General features: G+C 38.6%; 1 protein-coding gene across 3 annotated transcripts in view; it reads left to right on the top strand.

Annotated features, from left to right (window-relative positions):
- Positions 1 to 24,627, top strand: part of PNPLA4 (patatin like phospholipase domain containing 4) — a 175,429-nt gene that overhangs the window by 30,997 nt on the left and 119,805 nt on the right. For all 3 annotated transcript variants that reach the window (XM_053706452.1, XM_053706449.1, XM_053706450.1), the window contains exon 6: positions 22,990 to 23,055. In XM_053706452.1, the coding sequence (XP_053562427.1) occupies positions 22,990 to 23,055 (66 nt within the window). The remainder of the gene's footprint in view (positions 1 to 22,989; positions 23,056 to 24,627) is intronic.

The following is a 24,627-nucleotide window of genomic DNA, read 5'->3' as shown; positions in this document are numbered from 1 at the left end:
CCCCTAGTACTTCTAGCGCGCCAATGCTTGTTACTATGCAACAATTGATGGCAGTAATGGATAACTCCATAGCTAATATTTTATCCAAAATGCCAGCATTTCAGAGAAAGCGCGATTGCGATTTAAACACTGTAGAGCAGGAGGGCGCTGATGATATTTTTTCTGTCATACCCTCACACCAGTCTGAAGTGGCAGTGAGGGAGGGTTTGTCAGATGGAGAAATTTCTGATACAGGAAGAATTTCTCAGCAGGCAGAACCTGATGTTGTGACATTTAAATTTAAATTAGAGCATCTCCGCGCATTACTTAAGGAGGTGCTAACTACGCTGGATGATTGTGACTCCTTGGTCATTCCAGAAAAATTGTGCAAGATGGACAAATTCCTAGAGGTCCCAGTGCACCCTGATGCATTTCCGATACCTAAACGGGTGGCGGACATAGTGAATAAGGAGTGGTAGAAGCCAGGGATACCTTTTGTCCCTCCTCCTCTATTTAAGAAATTGTTCCCTATGGTCGACCCCAGGAAGGAAAACAGTCCCTAAGGTTCGAGGGGGCGGTTTCTACACTAGCCAAACGCACGACCATTCCTATTGAGGACAATTGTGCTTTCAAAGATCCTATGGATAAAAAGTTGGAGGGTTTGCTTAAAAAGATTTTTTTACAGCAAGGTTACCTCCTTCAACCTATTTTGTGCATTATTCCTGTCACTACAGCGGCGTGGTTCTGGTTCGAGGAACTGGAAAAGTCGCTCAGTAGGGAGACTCCGTATGAGGAAGTCATGGACAGAATTCACGCACTTAAGTTAGCTAATTCCTTTATTTTAGACGCCGCTTTGCAGTTAGCGAGGTTAGCGGCGAAAAATTCAGGGTTTGCAATTGTGGCGCGCAGAGCGCTCTGGCTAAAGTCTTGGTCGGCGGACGTATCTTCCAAGACAAAATTGCTTAATATCCCTTTCAAAGGTAAGACCCTTTTTGGGCCAGAATTGAAAGTGATTATTTCAGACATCACTGGGGGAAAGGGCCATGCCCTCCCACAAGATAGACCTTTCAAGGTTAAGAATAAGTCCAACAATTTCAGGAACGGACCGGCTTCCAACTCTGCAGCCTCTAGACAAGAGGGTAACGCTTTCCAGACTAAACCAGCTTGGAAACCAATGCAAGGCTGGAACAAGGGTATACAGGCCAAGAAGCCTGCTGCTGTTACCAAAACAGCATGAAGGAGTAGCCCCCGATCCGGGACCGGATCTAGTAGGGGGCAGACTCTCTCTCTTTGCTCAGGCTTGGGCAAGAGATGTTCAGGATCCCTGGGCACTAGAAATAGTCTTTCAGGGTTATCTTCTAGAATTCAAGGAATTACCCCCATGGGGAAGGTTCCACATGTCTCACTTATCTTCAAACTAAATAAAGAGACAGGCATTCTTACATTGTGTAGAAGACCTGTTAAAGATGGGAGTGATACACCCAGTTCCATCTGTGGAACAAGGTCAGGGGTTTTACTCAAATCTGTTTGTAGTTCCCAAAAAAGAGGGAACTTTCAGACCAATTCTGGATTTAAAAATTCTAAACAAATTTCTCAGAGTTCCATCGTTCAAAATGGAAACCATTCGAACAATTTTACCTACAATCCAGGAGGGTCAATATATGACTACCGTGGATTTAAAGGATGCATATCTACATATTCCTATCCACAAAGATCATCATCAGTTCCTAAGGTTCGCCTTTCTGGACAAACATTATCAGTTCGTGGCTCTCCCATTCGGGCTAGCCACTGCTCCCATAATTTTCTCAAAGGTGATCGGGTCCCTTCTAGCGGTTCTAAGACCAAGGGGTATTGCAGTGGCACCTTATCTGGACGACATTCTAATTCAAGCGTCGTCTCTTTCCAAGGCAAAGGCTCATGCAGACATTGTTCTAGCCTTTCTCAGATCTCACGAGTGGAAGGTGAACGTAGAAAAGAGTTCCCTGTCTCCGTCGACAAGAGTTCCCTTTTTGGGAACAATAATATATTCTTTAGAAATGAAGATCTTCTTGACAGAGGTCAGAAAGTCAAAGCTTCTAAACGCTTGTCAAGTTCTTCTCTCTATTCTGCAGCCTTCCATAGCTCAGTGCATGGAAGTAGTAGGGTTGATGGTTGCAGCAATGGACATAGTTCCTTTTGCTCGAATTCATCTAAGACCATTACAACTGTTCATGCTCAAGCAGTGGAATGGGGACTATACAGACTTGTCTCCAAAGATTCAAGTAGACCAGATGACCAGAGACTCACTCCGTTGGTGGTTGTCCCAGGATCACCTGTCTCAGGGAATGAGTTTCCGCAGGCCAGAGTGGGTCATTGTCACGACCGACGCCAGTCTATTAGGCTGGGGCGCGGTCTGGAATTCCCTGAAAGCTCAGGGTCGATGGTCTCGGGAAGAATCTCTTCTCCCGATAAACATCCTGGAACTGAGAGCGATATTCAATGCTCTCCGGGCTTGGCCTCAACTAGCGACGGCCGGCTTCATAAGATTCCAGTCAGACAACATGACGACTGTAGCTTACATCAACCATCAGGGGGGAACAAGGAGTTCCTTGGCGATGAGAGAGGTATCCAAAATCATCAAATGGGCGGAGGATCACTCCTGCCACCTATCTGCAATTCACATCCCAGGAGTAGACAACTGGGAGGCGGATTATCTGAGTCGTCAGACTTTCCATCCGGGGGAGTGGGAACTCCACCCGGAGGTTTTTGCCCAGTTGACTCACTTATGGGGCATTCCAGATATGGATCTGATGGCGTCTCGTCAGAACTTCAAGGTTCCTTGCTACGGGTCCAGATCCAGGGATCCCAAGGCGACTCTAGTGGATGCATTAGTGGCGCCTTGGTCATTCAACCTAGCTTATGCGTTTCCACCGTTCCCTCTCCTTCCCAGACTTGTAAGCCAGGATCAAACAGGAGAAGGCCTCGGTGATTCTGATAGCTCCTGCGTGGCCGCGCAGGACTTGGTATGCAGACCTGGTGAATATGTCATCGGCTCCACCATGGAAGCTACCTTTGAGACAGGATCTTCTAGTACAAGGTCCATTCGAACATCCAAATCTAGTTTCTCTGCAGCTGACTGCTTGGAAATTGAACGTTTGATTTTATCCAAATGTGGGTTTTTCAGATTCAGTAATAGACACTCTGGTCCAAGCCATAAAATATGGAAAAGATATATCTGTTGGTGTGAATCTAAAAGATTCTCCTGGAATAAGATTAAAATTCCTAAGATCCTCTCCTTTCTCCAAGAAGGTTTGGATAAGGGATTGTCAGCGAGTTCTTTTAAAGGACAGATTTCTGCTTTATCTGTCTTGTTATACAAACGACTGGCAGCTGTGCCAGATGTACAAGCTTTTGTACAGGCTTTGGTCAGAATCAAGCCTGTTTACAGACCCTTGACTCCTCCCTGGAGTCTAAATTTAGTTCTTTCAGTTCTTCAAGGGGTTCCGTTTGAACCTTTACATTCCATAGATATCAAGTTACTATCTTGGAAAGTTCTGTTTTTGGTTGCCATCTCTTCTGCTAGAAGAGTTTCTGAATTATCTGCTTTACAGTGTGATTTACCCTATCTGGTGTTTTATTCAGATAAGGTTGTTTTGCGTACCAAACCTGGTTTTCTTCCAAAAGTTGTTTTCAACAAGAATATTAACCAGGAAATAGTTGTTCCTTCTTTGTGTCCGAATCCAGTTTCAAAGAAGGAACGTTTGTTACACAATTTAGATGTAGTCCGTGCTTTAAAGTTCTATTTAGAAGCAACAAAGGATTTCAGACAAACTTCTTCTTTGTTTGTCGTTTATTCTGGTAAGAGGAGAGGACAAAAAGCTACTGCTACCTCTCTTTCTTTCTGGCTGAAAAGCATCATCCGATTGGCTTATGAGACTGCCGGACGGCAGCCTCCTGAACGTATCACAGCTCACTCTACTAGGGCTGTGGCTTCCACATGGGCCTTCAAGAACGAGGCTTCTGTTGATCAGATATGTAAGGCAGCGACTTGGTCTTCTCTGCACACTTTTGCCAAATTCTACAAATTTGATACTTATTCTTCTTCGGAGGCTATTTTTGGGAGAAAGGTTTTGCAAGCCGTGGTGCCTTCTGTTTAGGTAACCTGATTTGCTCCCTCCCTTCATCCGTGTCCTAAAGCTTTGGTATTGGTTCCCACAAGTTATGGATGACGCCGTGGACCGGACACACCAATGCTGGAGAAAACAGAATTTATGCTTACCTGATAAATTACTTTCTCCAACGGTGTGTCCGGTCCACGGCCCGCCCTGGTTTTTTAATCAGGTTTTAAAATTTATTTGTCTATACACTACATTCACCACGGCACAGTATAGTTTCTCCTTTTTTTCTCCTAACCGTCGGTCGAATGACTGGGGGGGCGGAGCCTGGGAGGGGCTATATGGACAGCTCTTGCTGTGTGCTCTCCTTGCCATTCCCTGTAGGGGAGGAGAATATCCCACAAGTTATGGATGACGCCGTGGACCGGACACACCGTTTGAGAAAGTAATTTATCAGGTAAGCATAAATTCTGTTTTCAACAGAGTGACGTTTCAAGGTTTTACCCTAGTCCTCAGACTCAAACAGCAACAATGAAATGCTCAACAACCTCCATTAAATACCCTGTTCACCTTACATGTGTTTCAAATAAGCGTTAATTACCTCGTGTGCAAAACCAGGTGTTAGCTAGCACTTAGCATACATTACTAATTAGCATTGCATGTAGCCTAGCAACCAAACACTAGGAATTCAATATGCACCTACATGTGTTTCATATAAGCATTAATTACCTTGTGTGCAAAACCAGGTGTTAGCTAGCACTTAGCATACATTACTAATTATCATTTCATGTAGCCTAGCAACCAAACACTAGGAATTCAATATGCACCTACATGTGTTTCAAATAAGTATTAATTACCTGCGCCTAGATTTAGAGTTCTGCGGCCAAAGGGGTGCGTTAGCTACGCATGCTTTTTTCTGGCCGCACCTTTTAAATACCGCTGGTATTTAGAGTTCACAGAATGGCTGCGTTAGGCTCCAAAAAAGGAGCGTATAGCATATTTACCGCAACTTCAACTCTCGATACCAGCGGTGCTTACGGACGCGGCCAGCTTCAAAAACGTGCTCGTGCATGATTCCCCCATAGAAAACAATGGGGCTGTTTGAGCTGAAAAAAAAACCTAACACCTGCAAAAAAGACGCGTTCAGCTCCTAACGCAGCCCCATTGTTTTCTATGTGGAAACACTTCCTACGTCTGCACCTAACACTCTAACATGTACCCCGAGTCTAAACACCCCTAACCTTTCACTTATTAACCCCTAATCTGCCACCCCCGCTATCGCTGACCCCTGCATATTATTTTTAACCCCTAATCTGCCGCTCCGTACACCCCCGCCACCTACATTATCCCTATGTACCCTTAATCTGCTGCCCTAACATCGCCGACCCCTATATTATATTTATTAACCCCTAATATGCCGCCCCCAACATCGCCTCCACCTAACTACACTTATTAACCCCTAATCTGCCGACCAGACCTGAGCGCTACTATAATAAATGTATTAACCCCTAATCCGCCTCACTCCTGCCTCAATAACCCTATAATAAATAGTATTAACCCCTAATCTGCCCTCCCTAACATTGCCGACACCTAACTTCAAGTATTAACCCCTAATCTGCCAACAGGAGCTCACTGCTACTCTAATAAATTTATTAACCCCTAAAGCTAAGTCTAACTTTAACCCTAACACCCCCCTAAATTAAATATAATTTAAATCTAACGTAATAAATTAACTCTTATTAAATAAATTATTCCTATTTAAGATAAATACTTACCTGTAAAATAAACCCTAATATAGCTACAATATAAATTATAATTATATTATAGCTATTTTAGGATTTATATTTATTTTTCAGGTAACTTTGTATTTATTTTAACCAGATACAATAGCTATTAAATAGTTAAGAACTATTTAATAGCTAAAATAGTTAAAATAATTACAAAATTACCTTTAAAATAAATCCTAACCTAAGTTACAATTAAACCTACACTATCAATAAATAAATTAAATAAAATACCTACAATTACCTACAATTAAACCTAACACTACGCTATCAATACATTAATTAAATACAATACCTACATATAAGTACAATTAAATAAACTAACTAAAGTACAAAAAATAAAAAAGAACTAAGTTACAAAAAATAAAAAAAATATTTACAAACAGAAAAATATTACAACAATTTTAAACTAATTACACCTACTCTAAGCCCCCTAATGAAATTACAAAGCCCCCCAAAATAAAAAAATGCCCTACCCTATTCTAAATTAAAAAAGTTCAAAGCTCTTTTACCTTACCAGCCCTGAACAGGGTGCTTTGCGGGGCATGCCCCAAGAAATTCAGCTCTTTTGCCTGTAAAAAAACACTGTTCAGGGCTGGTAAGGTAAAAGAGCTTTGAACTTTTTTAATTTAGAATCGGGTAGGGAATTTTTTTTATTTTGGGGGGCTTTGTAATTTCATTAGGGGGCTTAGAGTAGGTGTAATTAGTTTAAAATTGTTGTAATATTTTTCTAATGTTTGTAAATATTTTTTTATTTTTTGTAACTTAGTTCTTTTTTATTTTTTGTACTTTAGTTAGTTTATTTAATTGTAGTTATTTGTAGGTATTGTATTTAATTAATGTATTGATAGTGTAGTGTTAGGTTTAATTGTAGGTATTTTATTTAATTTATTTATTGATAGTGTAGTGTTAGGTTTAATTGTAACTTAGGTTAGGATTTATTTTACAGGTAATTTTGTAATTATTTTAACTATTTTAGCTATTAAATAGTTCTTAACTATTTAATAGCTATTGTACCTGGTTAAAATAAATACAAAGTTACCTGTAAAATAAATATAAATCCTAAAATAGCTATAATATAATTATAATTTATATTGTAGCTATATTAGGGTTTATTTTACAGGTAAGTATTTAGCTTTAAATAGGAATAATTTATTTAATAAGAGTTAATTTATTTCGTTAGATTTAAATTATATTTAACTTAGGGGGGTGTTAGGGTTAGATTTAGCTTTAGGGGATAATCCATTTATTACAGTAGCGGCAAGATTAGGGGTTAATAATTGAAGTTAGGTGTCGGCGATGTTAGGGAGGGCAGATTAGGGGTTAATACTATTTATTATAGGGTTATTGAGGCGGGAGTGAGGCGGATTAGGGGTTAATAACTTTATTATAGTAGTGGTGTGGTCCGGTCAGCAGATTAGGGGTTAATAAGTGTAGGCAGGTGGAGGCGACGTTGAGGGGGGCAGATTAGGGGTTAATAAATATAATATAGGGGTCGGCGGTGTTAGGGGCAGCAGATTAGGGGTACATAAGTATAATGTAGGTGGCGGTCGGCAGATTAGGGGTTAAAAAAGTTTAATAGAGTGGCGGCGATGTGGGGGGACCTCGGTTTAGGGGTACATAGGTAGTTTATGGGTGTTAGTGTACTTTAGAGCACAGTAGTTAAGAGCTTTATAAACCGGCGTTAGCCCAGAAAGCTCTTAACTACTGACTTTTTTCTGCGGCTGGAGTTTTGTCGTTAGATTTCTAACGCTCACTTCAGCCAAGACTCTAAATACCGGCGTTATTCAATGCTCTCCGGGCTTGGCCTCAACTAGCGAAGGCCGGCTTCATAAGATTCCAGTCAGACAACATGACGACTGTAGCTTACATCAACCATCAGGGGGGAACAAGGAGTTCCTTGGCGATGAGAGAGGTATCCAAAATCATCAAATGGGCGGAGGATCACTCCTGCCACCTATCTGCAATTCACATCCCAGGAGTAGACAACTGGGAGGCGGATTATCTGAGTCGTCAGACTTTCCATCCGGGGGAGTGGGAACTCCACCCGGAGGTTTTTGCCCAGTTGACTCACTTATGGGGCATTCCAGATATGGATCTGATGGCGTCTCGTCAGAACTTCAAGGTTCCTTGCTACGGGTCCAGATCCAGGGATCCCAAGGCGACTCTAGTGGATGCATTAGTGGCGCCTTGGTCATTCAACCTAGCTTATGCGTTTCCACCGTTCCCTCTCCTTCCCAGACTTGTAAGCCAGGATCAAACAGGAGAAGGCCTCGGTGATTCTGATAGCTCCTGCGTGGCCGCGCAGGACTTGGTATGCAGACCTGGTGAATATGTCATCGGCTCCACCATGGAAGCTACCTTTGAGACAGGATCTTCTAGTACAAGGTCCATTCGAACATCCAAATCTAGTTTCTCTGCAGCTGACTGCTTGGAAATTGAACGTTTGATTTTATCCAAATGTGGGTTTTTCAGATTCAGTAATAGACACTCTGGTCCAAGCCATAAAATATGGAAAAGATATATCTGTTGGTGTGAATCTAAAAGATTCTCCTGGAATAAGATTAAAATTCCTAAGATCCTCTCCTTTCTCCAAGAAGGTTTGGATAAGGGATTGTCAGCGAGTTCTTTTAAAGGACAGATTTCTGCTTTATCTGTCTTGTTATACAAACGACTGGCAGCTGTGCCAGATGTACAAGCTTTTGTACAGGCTTTGGTCAGAATCAAGCCTGTTTACAGACCCTTGACTCCTCCCTGGAGTCTAAATTTAGTTCTTTCAGTTCTTCAAGGGGTTCCGTTTGAACCTTTACATTCCATAGATATCAAGTTACTATCTTGGAAAGTTCTGTTTTTGGTTGCCATCTCTTCTGCTAGAAGAGTTTCTGAATTATCTGCTTTACAGTGTGATTTACCCTATCTGGTGTTTTATTCAGATAAGGTTGTTTTGCGTACCAAACCTGGTTTTCTTCCAAAAGTTGTTTTCAACAAGAATATTAACCAGGAAATAGTTGTTCCTTCTTTGTGTCCGAATCCAGTTTCAAAGAAGGAACGTTTGTTACACAATTTAGATGTAGTCCGTGCTTTAAAGTTCTATTTAGAAGCAACAAAGGATTTCAGACAAACTTCTTCTTTGTTTGTCGTTTATTCTGGTAAGAGGAGAGGACAAAAAGCTACTGCTACCTCTCTTTCTTTCTGGCTGAAAAGCATCATCCGATTGGCTTATGAGACTGCCGGACGGCAGCCTCCTGAACGTATCACAGCTCACTCTACTAGGGCTGTGGCTTCCACATGGGCCTTCAAGAACGAGGCTTCTGTTGATCAGATATGTAAGGCAGCGACTTGGTCTTCTCTGCACACTTTTGCCAAATTCTACAAATTTGATACTTATTCTTCTTCGGAGGCTATTTTTGGGAGAAAGGTTTTGCAAGCCGTGGTGCCTTCTGTTTAGGTAACCTGATTTGCTCCCTCCCTTCATCCGTGTCCTAAAGCTTTGGTATTGGTTCCCACAAGTTATGGATGACGCCGTGGACCGGACACACCAATGCTGGAGAAAACAGAATTTATGCTTACCTGATAAATTACTTTCTCCAACGGTGTGTCCGGTCCACGGCCCGCCCTGGTTTTTTAATCAGGTTTTAAAATTTATTTGTCTATACACTACAGTCACCACGGCACAGTATAGTTTCTCCTTTTTTTCTCCTAACCGTCGGTCGAATGACTGGGGGGGCGGAGCCTGGGAGGGGCTATATGGACAGCTCTTGCTGTGTGCTCTCCTTGCCATTCCCTGTAGGGGAGGAGAATATCCCACAAGTTATGGATGACGCCGTGGACCGGACACACCGTTTGAGAAAGTAATTTATCAGGTAAGCATAAATTCTGTTTTCAACAGAGTGACGTTTCAAGGTTTTACCCTAGTCCTCAGACTCAAACAGCAACAATGAAATGCTCAACAACCTCCATTAAATACCCTGTTCACCTTACATGTGTTTCAAATAAGCGTTAATTACCTCGTGTGCAAAACCAGGTGTTAGCTAGCACTTAGCATACATTACTAATTAGCATTGCATGTAGCCTAGCAACCAAACACTAGGAATTCAATATGCACCTACATGTGTTTCATATAAGCATTAATTACCTTGTGTGCAAAACCAGGTGTTAGCTAGCACTTAGCATACATTACTAATTATCATTTCATGTAGCCTAGCAACCAAACACTAGGAATTCAATATGCACCTACATGTGTTTCAAATAAGTATTAATTACCTGCGCCTAGATTTAGAGTTCTGCGGCCAAAGGGGTGCGTTAGCTACGCATGCTTTTTTCTGGCCGCACCTTTTAAATACCGCTGGTATTTAGAGTTCACAGAATGGCTGCGTTAGGCTCCAAAAAAGGAGCGTATAGCATATTTACCGCAACTTCAACTCTCGATACCAGCGGTGCTTACGGACGCGGCCAGCTTCAAAAACGTGCTCGTGCATGATTCCCCCATAGAAAACAATGGGGCTGTTTGAGCTGAAAAAAAAACCTAACACCTGCAAAAAAGACGCGTTCAGCTCCTAACGCAGCCCCATTGTTTTCTATGTGGAAACACTTCCTACGTCTGCACCTAACACTCTAACATGTACCCCGAGTCTAAACACCCCTAACCTTTCACTTATTAACCCCTAATCTGCCACCCCCGCTATCGCTGACCCCTGCATATTATTTTTAACCCCTAATCTGCCGCTCCGTACACCCCCGCCACCTACATTATCCCTATGTACCCTTAATCTGCTGCCCTAACATCGCCGACCCCTATATTATATTTATTAACCCCTAATATGCCGCCCCCAACATCGCCTCCACCTAACTACACTTATTAACCCCTAATCTGCCGACCAGACCTGAGCGCTACTATAATAAATGTATTAACCCCTAATCCGCCTCACTCCTGCCTCAATAACCCTATAATAAATAGTATTAACCCCTAATCTGCCCTCCCTAACATTGCCGACACCTAACTTCAAGTATTAACCCCTAATCTGCCAACAGGAGCTCACTGCTACTCTAATAAATTTATTAACCCCTAAAGCTAAGTCTAACTTTAACCCTAACACCCCCCTAAATTAAATATAATTTAAATCTAACGTAATAAATTAACTCTTATTAAATAAATTATTCCTATTTAAGATAAATACTTACCTGTAAAATAAACCCTAATATAGCTACAATATAAATTATAATTATATTATAGCTATTTTAGGATTTATATTTATTTTACAGGTAACTTTGTATTTATTTTAACCAGATACAATAGCTATTAAATAGTTAAGAACTATTTAATAGCTAAAATAGTTAAAATAATTACAAAATTACCTTTAAAATAAATCCTAACCTAAGTTACAATTAAACCTACACTATCAATAAATAAATTAAATAAAATACCTACAATTACCTACAATTAAACCTAACACTACGCTATCAATACATTAATTAAATACAATACCTACATATAAGTACAATTAAATAAACTAACTAAAGTACAAAAAATAAAAAAGAACTAAGTTACAAAAAATAAAAAAAATATTTACAAACAGAAAAATATTACAACAATTTTAAACTAATTACACCTACTCTAAGCCCCCTAATGAAATTACAAAGCCCCCCAAAATAAAAAAATGCCCTACCCTATTCTAAATTAAAAAAGTTCAAAGCTCTTTTACCTTACCAGCCCTGAACAGGGTGCTTTGCGGGGCATGCCCCAAGAAATTCAGCTCTTTTGCCTGTAAAAAAACACATACAATACCCCCCCCCCCTAACATTACAACCCACCACCCACATACCCCTAATCTAACCCAAACCCCCCTTAAATAAACCTAACACTAAGCCCCTGAATATCTTCCTACCTTATCTTCACCTCACTGGGTATCACCGATCGGAGCCTCTTCTGGACCTCTTCAGCCGCAGGATTATGGATCGCCAGCCCCCGCTTGGGTTGGATGAAGATTTTGGAGCCAGGACCGATCTGTGATACCCGGTGATGTGAAGATAAGGTAGGAAGATCTTCAGGGGCTTAGTGTTAGGTCTATTTAAGGGGGGTTTGGGTTAGATTAGGGGTATGTGGGTGGTGGGTTGTAATGTTGGGGGGGTATTGTATGTGTTTTTTTACAGGCAAAAGAGCTGAATTTCTTGGGGCATGCCCCGCAAAGGGCCCTGTTCAGGGCTGGTAAGGTAAAAGAGCTTTGAACTTTTTTAATTTAGAATCGGGTAGGGAATTTTTTTTTATTTTGGGGGGCTTTGTAATTTCATTAGGGGGCTTAGAGTAGGTGTAATTAGTTTAAAATTGTTGTAATATTTTTCTAATGTTTGTAAATATTTTTTTATTTTTTGTAACTTAGTTCTTTTTTATTTTTTGTACTTTAGTTAGTTTATTTAATTGTAGTTATTTGTAGGTATTGTATTTAATTAATGTATTGATAGTGTAGTGTTAGGTTTAATTGTAGGTATTTTATTTAATTTATTTATTGATAGTGTAGTGTTAGGTTTAATTGTAACTTAGGTTAGGATTTATTTTACAGGTAATTTTGTAATTATTTTAACTATTTTAGCTATTAAATAGTTCTTAACTATTTAATAGCTATTGTACCTGGTTAAAATAAATACAAAGTTACCTGTAAAATAAATATAAATCCTAAAATAGCTATAATATAATTATAATTTATATTGTAGCTATATTAGGGTTTATTTTACAGGTAAGTATTTAGCTTTAAATAGGAATAATTTATTTAATAAGAGTTAATTTATTTCGTTAGATTTAAATTATATTTAACTTAGGGGGGTGTTAGGGTTAGATTTAGCTTTAGGGGATAATCCATTTATTACAGTAGCAGCAAGATTAGGGGTTAATAATTGAAGTTAGGTGTCGGCGATGTTAGGGAGGGCAGATTTGGGGTTAATACTATTTATTATAGGGTTATTGAGGCGGGAGTGAGGCGGATTAGGGGTTAATAACTTTATTATAGTAGTGGTGCGGTCCGGTCAGCAGATTAGGGGTTAATAAGTGTAGGCAGGTGGAGGCGACGTTGAGGGGGGCAGATTAGGGGTTAATAAATATAATATAGGGGTCGGCGGTGTTAGGGGCAGCAGATTAGGGGTACATAAGTATAATGTAGGTGGCGGTCGGCAGATTAGGGGTTACAAAAGTTTAATAGAGTGGCGGCGATGTGGGGGGACCTCGGTTTAGGGGTACATAGGTAGTTTATGGGTGTTAGTGTACTTTAGAGCACAGTAGTTAAGAGCTTTATAAACCGGCGTTAGCCCAGAAAGCTCTTAACTACTGACTTTTTTCTGCGGCTGGAGTTTTGTCGTTAGATTTCTAACGCTCACTTCAGCCAAGACTCTAAATACCGGCGTTAGAAAGATCCCATTGAAAAGATAGGATACGCAATTGACGTAAGGGGATCTGCGGTATGGAAAAGTTGCGGCTGAAAAGTGAGCGTTAGACCCTTTAATGACTGACTCCAAATACCAGAGGGCGGTAAAACCCAGCGTTAGGAGCCTCTAACGCTGGTTTTGACGGCTACCACCCAACTCTAAATCTAGGCCCTGGTGTGCAAAACCAGGTGTTAGCAAGCACTTAGCATACATTACTAATTAGCATTGCATGTAGCCTAGCAACCAAACATTAGGAATTCGATATGCACCTAAGCAGTAGAATCTATACAACAATTAACAACATATACCAATATGTGTGTGTTTTAAAAAGACCATATGATATCCGCTAACCTGACTTATAAAACATCTGTTTACCAAATTATGTGTAGCAGTGATTTACCCAGTGTCTGTGCGAGTGTCACTAATGGATGCTGTGAAAATGTGTGACTTAGCAACTAATCGCATATCAGACACATAGTATCCAATGTGTTAACTAATTCTACTGTTACCCAAAAAATACATATAAACATGAAAACATGTGAAGAAATGTTAAAAAACTCTAAACCTCTAGTCAGCATGTTAAGAAACCTATATATTAATGCAGGCTAGTATAACTATTCCAAGGGCTCAAAAGGCTACCTCTAATGGAAAGCATATAAGCATAATTGACCATAGTGGATTATAGTGAGGGCATATACATAGCGCCTATTAACTAATATATCCTAGGTCAAAATTAGACTGGGCGCAACGCAGCAGTGTATATATGGGATTTTGTATACAGAATTATACACTATGCTACATATATCTGAGTTGCCTAAACTGAGCTTGAATTACACATATACAATTAGCTAATACAAGGATATAATTTGTGCTAGGCATGGAAAGATTGGCACTGGAAAATTACAGAAAGCTGTGCCATTCAATTTTAGTATTAAGGCCCTTCGGGATTAGTGTGTCCAGTTCAAAAGTCCATCTAGCCTCTCTCTGCATAAGTATCTTATTCCGGTCCCCTCCTCTTGTTAACGGAAGGACATGATCAATGAGTGTATATCTCAACTCTGATACATTGTGATTGTTCTGTAGGAAGTGGCGTGCCACAGGTTGTTCTGACTCTTTGTTCTTGATAGCTGCACGGATGGCGTTTCTATGGTTAGCCATCCTAGTCCTCAAATCATCACTTGTTTTTCCTACATAGAACAAACTACAAGGACAGTGTAGTAAATATACCACAAATTTGGTGGTGCATGTCAACCTGTGTTTATGGAAGTATTTTTTCCTGTTCCTCGGATGATGAAAGAAGGATCCCGTCAGCATTCCATTACATGTGGTACAACCGCTACATTTGTAGCAACCGGATTTTGTATTATTCAACCATGTCTTTGTCTTGTAGCAATGTGTCGGGTCCATTTTTTTGAAGAATGTTTTATAGAGATCTTCCTCTTCTGAATCCTATCCTTGGTGTGTCCATCTTATTGAAGGGTAGTGCATCATCACTGCAGAGTACCTCCCAATTATCCTTTAGAATTCTACCAGACTCATTTTTATCTGCTGAGTATGTCATAGCCAGTGTCATTTTGTCCTCACTCATTACATTCATCTTTTTGGTTCTAACATCCTTGTCATTCAATGCAGATATATGTTAATTTAGAAGGCGGTTATGGTACCCCCTCTGTAGGAAACGTTGTCTCATCTCCTCCACTTGTATTTCTGCTTGCTTTTCATCTGTGTTATTTCTTACTACTCTGATGAATTGAGATTTTAGAAGGACTTTCTTCAAGGCAGGCGGTGGCAGCTCGATGCCTCCAATAAATAATTTTTATCTGTCGGTTTTCGGTACAATGTGGTGCTAATCCTATTGTCCTTTTTGTATAGTTTAAGATCTAGGAATTCAATCTCGTTCCTGTTGGGATTCATCTTGAATTTCAATGATTGATGTTCTGAGTTAAGTTCATTGAACCATGTTATGAGGTCCTCTTCCTGTCCTGTCCATACCAGTAGTAGGTCATCAATATATCTTTTGAAATAGATGATATCTGAACTTTGGAGGCTCATTGTTCCGTTGTTTTCAAATTCTGACATCAATAAGTTAGCATACGACTTCATAACATGGTTCAATGAACTTAACTCAGAACATCAATCATTGAAATTCAAGAGGAAACACAACAGGAACAAGATTGAATTCCTAGACCTTAAACTATACAAAAAGGACAATAGGATTAGCACCACATTGTACCGAAAACCGACAGATAAAAATTCTTTATTGGAGGCATCGAGCACAATACAACTGTGATAGTAGCTCGAATAAATAAACAATATAATAGAATGTATTTCTATTACTAGGCAGCCTTATTTATTATACCACAGAACCCTAGACTGCAAGAGATATGGGCCAAAAATAGTAAAAACTACATATTTCTCACTAAATAACCCATATACAGTATATTTTACTCTCTTAGTAGCTCTTGATAATGAGGTACCCACTTTCAAAGGATACATTTTTGTTGCAAAAAGGATAACATTCTTAAAAGGTTACCTTAGAGCAGTTTTTTCCTTGCTCCTGTTATCTCTCTGGTAACAACATAAGAAAAGTGCGGAAAAACTGCCCGTCTCCTAGTAATGCACTGCATGTCCAAGTAAGGAAATACAGTAATTTTTAAATAGCAATTCCTAAAATGTGCCCAATGAGTGAGCAAAATGCTACTGCTGTAAGAGCGTTTTGCAGTCTCTTAAAAGGCCATACAGCTAAAAATCGAAATCTTTAATTTTCTCCCGAAAACTAGTATATAATAAATTATTCCTATTTAAGATAAATACTTACCTGTAAAATAAACCCTAATATAGCTACAATATAAATTATAATTATATTATAGCTATTTTAGGATTTATATTTATTTTACAGGTAACTTTGTATTTATTTTAACCAGATACAATAGCTATTAAATAGTTAAGAACTATTTAATAGCTAAAATAGTTAAAATAATTACAAAATTACCTTTAAAATAAATCCTAACCTAAGTTACAATTAAACCTACACTATCAATAAATAAATTAAATAAAATACCTACAATTACCTACAATTAAACCTAACACTACGCTATCAATACATTAATTAAATACAATACCTACATATAAGTACAATTAAATAAACTAACTAAAGTACAAAAAATAAAAAAGAACTAAGTTACAAAAAATAAAAAAAATATTTACAAACAGAAAAATATTACAACAATTTTAAACTAATTACACCTACTCTAAGCCCCCTAATGAAATTACAAAGCCCCCCAAAATAAAAAAATGCCCTACCCTATTCTAAATTAAAAAAGTTCAAAGCTCTTTTACCTTACCAGCCCTGAACAGGGTGCTTTGCGGGGCATGCCCCAAGAAATTCAGCTCTTTTGCCTGTAAAAAAACACATACAATACCCCCCCCCCTAACATTACAACCCACCACCCACATACCCCTAATCTAACCCAAACCCCCCTTAAATAAACCTAACACTAAGCCCCTGAATATCTTCCTACCTTATCTTCACCTCACTGGGTATCACCGATCGGAGCCTCTTCTGGACCTCTTCAGCCGCAGGATTATGGATCGCCAGCCCCCGCTTGGGTTGGATGAAGATTTTGGAGCCAGGACCGATCTGTGATACCCGGTGATGTGAAGATAAGGTAGGAAGATCTTCAGGGGCTTAGTGTTAGGTCTATTTAAGGGGGGTTTGGGTTAGATTAGGGGTATGTGGGTGGTGGGTTGTAATGTTGGGGGGGTATTGTATGTGTTTTTTTACAGGCAAAAGAGCTGAATTTCTTGGGGCATGCCCCGCAAAGGGCCCTGTTCAGGGCTGGTAAGGTAAAAGAGCTTTGAACTTTTTTAATTTAGAATCGGGTAGGGAATTTTTTTTTATTTTGGGGGGCTTTGTAATTTCATTAGGGGGCTTAGAGTAGGTGTAATTAGTTTAAAATTGTTGTAATATTTTTCTAATGTTTGTAAATATTTTTTTATTTTTTGTAACTTAGTTCTTTTTTATTTTTTGTACTTTAGTTAGTTTATTTAATTGTAGTTATTTGTAGGTATTGTATTTAATTAATGTATTGATAGTGTAGTGTTAGGTTTAATTGTAGGTATTTTATTTAATTTATTTATTGATAGTGTAGTGTTAGGTTTAATTGTAACTTAGGTTAGGATTTATTTTACAGGTAATTTTGTAATTATTTTAACTATTTTAGCTATTAAATAGTTCTTAACTATTTAATAGCTATTGTACCTGGTTAAAATAAATACAAAGTTACCTGTAAAATAAATATAAATCCTAAAATAGCTATAATATAATTATAATTTATATTGTAGCTATATTAGGGTTTATTTTACAGGTAAGTATTTAGCTTTAAATAGGAATAATTTATTTAATAAGAGTTAATTTATTTCGTTAGATTTAAATTATATTTAACTTAGGGGGGTGTTAGGGTTAGATTTAGCTTTAGGGGATAATCCATTTATTACAGTAGCGGCAAGATTAGGGGTTAATAATTGAAGTTAGGTGTCGGCGATGTTAGGGAGGGCAGATTTGGGGTTAATACTATTTATTATAGGGTTATTGAGGCGGGAGTGAGGCGGATTAGGGGTTAATAACTTTATTATAGTAGTGGTGCGGTCCGGTCAGCAGATTAGGGGTTAATAAGTGTAGGCAGGTGGAGGCGACGTTGAGGGGGGCAGATTAGGGGTTAATAAATATAATATAGGGGTCGGCGGTGTTAGGGGCAGCAGATTAGGGGTACATAAGTATAATGTAGGTGGCGGTCGGCAGATTAGGGGTTACAAAAGTTTAATAGAGTGGCGGCGATGTGGGGGGACCTCGGTTTAGGGGTACATAGGTAGTTTATGGGTGTTAGTGTACTTTAGAGCACAGTAGTTAAGAGCTTTATAAACCGGCGTTAGCCCAGAAAGCTCTTAACTACTGACTTTTTTCTGCGGCTGGAGTTTTGTCGTTAGATTTCTAACGCTCACTTCAGCCAAGACTCTAAATACCGGCGTTAGAAAGATCCCATTGAAAAGATAGGATACGCAATTGACGTAAGGGGATCTGCGGTATGGAAAAGTTGCGGCTGAAAAGTGAGCGTTAGACCCTTTAATGACTGACTCCAAATACCAGAGGGCGGTAAAACCCAGCGTTAGGAGCCTCTAACGCTGGTTTTGACGGCTACCACCCAACTCTAAATCTAGGCCCTGGTGTGCAAAACCAGGTGTTAGCAAGCACTTAGCATACATTACTAATTAGCATTGCATGTAGCCTAGCAACCAAACATTAGGAATTCGATATGCACCTAAGCAGTAGAATCTATACAACAATTAACAACATATACCAATATGTGTGTGTTTTAAAAAGACCATATGATATCCGCTAACCTGACTTATAAAACATCTGTTTACCAAATTATGTGTAGCAGTGATTTACCCAGTGTCTGTGCGAGTGTCACTAATGGATGCTGTGAAAATGTGTGACTTAGCAACTAATCGCATATCAGACACATAGTATCCAATGTGTTAACTAATTCTACTGTTACCCAAAAAATACATATAAACATGAAAACATGTGAAGAAATGTTAAAAAACTCTAAACCTCTAGTCAGCATGTTAAGAAACCTATATATTAATGCAGGCTAGTATAACTATTCCAAGGGCTCAAAAGGCTACCTCTAATGGAAAGCATATAAGCATAATTGACCATAGTGGATTATAGTGAGGGCATATACATAGCGCCTATTAACTAATATATCCTAGGTCAAAATTAGACTGGGCGCAACGCAGCAGTGTATATATGGGATTTTGTATACAGAATTATACACTATGCTACATATATCTGAGTTGCCTAAACTGAGCTTGAATTACACATATACAATTAGCTAATACAAGGATATAATTTGTGCTAGGCATGGAAAGATTGGCACTGGAAAATTACAGAAAGCTGTGCCATTCAATTTTAGTATTAAGGCCCTTCGGGATTAGTGTGTCCAGTTCAAAAGTCCATCTAGCCTCTCTCTGCATAAGTATCTTATTCCGGTCCCCTCCTCTTGTTAACGGAAGGACATGATCAATGAGTGTATATCTCAACTCTGATACATTGTGATTGTTCTGTAGGAAGTGGCGTGCCACAGGTTGTTCTGACTCTTTGTTCTTGATAGCTGCACGGATGGCGTTTCTATGGTTAGCCATCCTAGTCCTCAAATCATCACTTGTTTTTCCTACATAGAACAAACTACAAGGACAGTGTAGTAAATATACCACAAATTTGGTGGTGCATGTCAACCTGTGTTTATGGAAGTATTTTTTCCTGTTCCTCGGATGATGAAAGAAGGATCCCGTCAGCATTCCATTACATGTGGTACAACCGCTACATTTGTAGCAACCGGATTTTGTATTATTCAACCATGTCTTTGTCTTGTAGCAATGTGTCGGGTCCATTTTTTTGAAGAATGTTTTATAGAGATCTTCCTCTTCTGAATCCTATCCTTGGTGTGTCCATCTTATTGAAGGGTAGTGCATCATCACTGCAGAGTACCTCCCAATTATCCTTTAGAATTCTACCAGACTCATTTTTATCTGCTGAGTATGTCATAGCCAGTGTCATTTTGTCCTCACTCATTACATTCATCTTTTTGGTTCTAACATCCTTGTCATTCAATGCAGATATATGTTAATTTAGAAGGCGGTTATGGTACCCCCTCTGTAGGAAACGTTGTCTCATCTCCTCCACTTGTATTTCTGCTTGCTTTTCATCTGTGTTATTTCTTACTACTCTGATGAATTGAGATTTTAGAAGGACTTTCTTCAAGGCAGGCGGTGGCAGCTCGATGCCTCCAATAAATAATTTTTATCTGTCGGTTTTCGGTACAATGTGGTGCTAATCCTATTGTCCTTTTTGTATAGTTTAAGATCTAGGAATTCAATCTCGTTCCTGTTGGGATTCATCTTGAATTTCAATGATTGATGTTCTGAGTTAAGTTCATTGAACCATGTTATGAGGTCCTCTTCCTGTCCTGTCCATACCAGTAGTAGGTCATCAATATATCTTTTGAAATAGATGATATCTGAACTTTGGAGGCTCATTGTTCCGTTGTTTTCAAATTCTGACATCAATAAGTTAGCATACGACCTCATAACATGGTTCAATGAACTTAACTCAGAACATCAATCATTGAAATTCAAGAGGAAACACAACAGGAACAAGATTGAATTCCTAGACCTTAAACTATACAAAAAGGACAATAGGATTAGCACCACATTGTACCGAAAACCGACAGATAAAAATTCTTTATTGGAGGCATCGAGCACAATACAACTGTGATAGTAGCTCGAATAAATAAACAATATAATAGAATGTATTTCTATTACTAGGCAGCCTTATTTATTATACCACAGAACCCTAGACTGCAAGAGATATGGGCCAAAAATAGTAAAAACTACATATTTCTCACTAAATAACCCATATACAGTATATTTTACTCTCTTAGTAGCTCTTGATAATGAGGTACCCACTTTCAAAGGATACATTTTTGTTGCAAAAAGGATAACATTCTTAAAAGGTTACCTTAGAGCAGTTTTTTCCTTGCTCCTGTTATCTCTCTGGTAACAACATAAGAAAAGTGCGGAAAAACTGCCCGTCTCCTAGTAATGCACTGCATGTCCAAGTAAGGAAATACAGTAATTTTTAAATAGCAATTCCTAAAATGTGCCCAATGAGTGAGCAAAATGCTACTGCTGTAAGAGCGTTTTGCAGTCTCTTAAAAGGCCATACAGCTAAAAATCGAAATCTTTAATTTTCTCCCGAAAACTAGCTACTAAGGTACTAAAAGGGCTATAGAGAGTCCTATAGATTCCTGTAGAGAGGAATGTGGCCAAAAAAACAGCTTTAACTTTAAGTGCAGTCTACAGGTAGGTAGACTGTGTCCACAAGGGTATGCTATACTATGTGCAAGTATCTACAAATAGCTGGTAATCACCTATAAGAAGCACCCCTCCACTGTTCTTACCAGGCAATAAATGCAGATGAATTCAGTAGAAGGTCCATCCAGTGCTGTAAAGGCAGCAGCAGAGGATTTGACAGGACATTACCTTAAAGGGACAGTCTACACTAAAATAGTTATTGTTTAAAAAGATAGATAATGCCATTACTACCCATTCCCCACCTTTGCACAGCCTACATTGTTATATTAATACACTTTATAACATTCAAACCTCTAAATGTCTGCCTGTTTCTAAGCCACTATAGACAGCCTCTTATCACATGCCTTTTATTTGCTTTTCACTACAGATACTGCTAGTTCATGTGGGCCGTATAGATAACATTGTGTTCACGCCTGAGGAGTTATTAAGATTTAGCACAACACAGTACTATATGCAAGTCAATATCTCCATCCTCACTCTTGAGAGGCAGAGAACAAAACTGAGAAGGGATGGGAAGTGGGAGAGATTAAAATATCTTGTTGGGGTTCTCTACTTCCTCCTAGTTGCAGGAATTGAATCCCACATGTCATGGCGATTTGGACACTCATCATCAAATAAATTAAACTATTAATCCAAGCTCACATTATTAGTGACATCATTCAATTTTCAGAAATTTGCAAACTGTGATAACTGTGATCCTATTTTTTTTCTTTTTTGGAGCTTTGGATGCTTTGGCCGACATGTACAAGCTTATCAACCTGAGAGGTTGTCCGCACACCTTCGCTGCACACGGGCAGCAGATTCTCTTTGCCCGCTTCCCATATGTATCATTACAATTTGACAAGTATGTAATGCAGCCCCCTTCTCTCGTATGAGCAGCTCCTGTCAATTACTCAGAGTGAAAGTGTACGTGGTGATTTCTCTCTGCCAACTAGGAAGTCTGTGGATAGCAGGCTTGCATGAGTGATCCTGCCCTGCAAGGGCTCCGAAGCAACCTTTTGTGTATATAATTGTGTATAAAATTGTAAGAATTTTTAGAAACAGGGATCTCAACTCCATATGCAGGTTTTAGTTCTCCAAAAATAAACCAGACCTCCAAGTTTATAATAAGTATCTAAGTACAAAAAAGGTGCATGCACAATAAGCAATATTTTGAATTGCACATACTTTAGCCAAAATGCTGCTATTAAAGAGAGACATTTACTGTGCACACAAACTCTGGACTTGTTTTGTGCCTATTTGTTTAATGCTCACTCTACGAGTGCCAACACAAGGGCCACAAATGTGCTATATTTCTTTAAGTAAAATATATGTTTTAAGAAATAATTCTCTGTACTATTTTTCCAAAGCTTGCTGCAGCCTTTAACAAGTATAGTATAGTTACTGAAAAAGGAACTTGAGAACTAGTATGGATTTTTTACTGCCTATTACTATTATAAATGACTTTCCTGGTACACCTTTTATCTTGCACGAAGATACCAAGGTTCATCACCTTGAATCAAACAGCACGTTCTTCAAGAGCTAAGAACTAGTTTTAAGTACATTTTCATGGTAACAATTGGTGCTTTTGAGAATACATTGTTTTCATTGTCTTTCTCAACATAACTGCTTGAGAGTTAGTCTTAGTTAACTTCAATTGTATTTTTTAAGTTATTTTATTAAGTAAATTCTTTGTATTGTTATTTTATTTTACGTTTACTGTGCAAGTAAAATTAATATGTTGTTATACCGATAAAAAGAAGTGAATGAAAATGTATAAAATGCCTATTATATTTTTTCAGGTACTTTTGGCAAGTAGTTTTGTACCTGTGTATGCTGGAATCAAAGCTGTGGAATATAAAGGAGAGGTAATTGATCAATAATATGGTGCTACGTTTTTGTCAGGCTTTTCTTTCTTTTTTTTTTTCTTATGCATTTCTTTGCTAAACTACTATGAAATTTCTGTTTTTCTTGAAGGAACTTGAAAGTCAAAATTCAACTTTCATAATTTAGATAGATCATGCAATTTAGAAACATTTTTATTTTTTCATTTTACTTTTACTATCAAAATGCAGTTTCTGTCTTGACATTCTGTCTTAAAGACAATACCTAAATGGGTTTAGGAGCATCCAAGTGTCCTGGGCACTATTGTGACAGCTGTGTGTGATAACATTGTCCAGCACTAGAGGGCAATATAATGCTCAAGATACATGCAAACTGCTGAGTCTACCAAGGTATGCTGTTTAACAAAGAAGAACAAAACAAAAAGGCCCCATATACTAAGGACTGTGTGGGAAATGTTCTCAACTTGAAAACCTTTCCGCACAGCTTTGCGTCAAACAGGCATATATTCGCTGCCCGTATGTACCATTACACATTCACTTGTAACTTATCGTGTAAGAGAAGGGCCTGTCAATAACCCCAAGAAATTGTGTTCGAAGTAATTTCAATATCCCACCTCTAAGGTGTCAGAGAGTGTAAGAAGGGGCTCAAAAGCAGCTTACTCTCCTTTATACATTGAGCCCAAAAATTGATTGTAAATGTAATGTTAATTTAAACTTTTTTTTAAAGTATCTTCACTCTCCAAACCATGGAAGTTTAATTCTGACTTTCTTGAACCTTTAAGCAGTGATAAGAAAAATCTGCATGTGCTCAGATCTCTTAAATATTGTGGGAATATATAACACATTTCAGTTATACATTCTCTGTTGTTCTTATTTCATGATTCAGAAATTGCAATGGTTGCTTTAACATTGATAGATAAGTTCTTCTATCCTTTTTGCTTATGAACTCAAAAAGGCCACCCATTGTTTGTAATCATAATTCACCCTACCAAGTCAATAGTACTGTCATGGTAAAATCAGCTTGAGGCAACAAAAGAAGACATATGTAATGCAGCAACTTGGTTCTCTTAGATTTCTGATTAGGCCTTCTGTGACTCCCATAGACGTGTGTTTTAAGGGACATTGTACCAATATATAATTTTTTTTATTTCTATGAAAGGTCAATATTTAAACATGTTGAATTTTGTAGTTAAATGTAAACTGAAACCAATGCAGTCGTATCAGTTTTGTGTTTTTCATGGCTGAATGTACTAAAACATAAATGGACACAGTTCTCAACTTGGGAACCTGTCCGCCCGTTTTGATGGTGAGTGGGTAGAAGTCACTATGGACTAGATTACAAGTGGAGTTCTAATTTATTGCATGCCCACAAACTGGTACATTTGCCCGTTTGCGGGCGCGCAATAAATAATTGCAATAGCAATTAGTGCTTATAAAATTAACCAGAGATCAGATTTCTGGTTAATTTTATAAATGTCCACAAAATGCTCCCAAAATCACGTATGATATATTTTATTAAAAAATAAGGATAGTAGTTTTTTGATAAAATAACTGCAAAAAGCTGTTTTTGGGGTCTAAAGAGTGCGGGTGTGGGGT

This window comes from Bombina bombina, chromosome 3 (genome assembly GCF_027579735.1).
Source record: "Bombina bombina isolate aBomBom1 chromosome 3, aBomBom1.pri, whole genome shotgun sequence".
Classification (NCBI taxonomy): Eukaryota; Metazoa; Chordata; class Amphibia; order Anura; family Bombinatoridae; genus Bombina; species Bombina bombina.
This window is presented reverse-complemented; position numbering and strand designations above follow the sequence as displayed.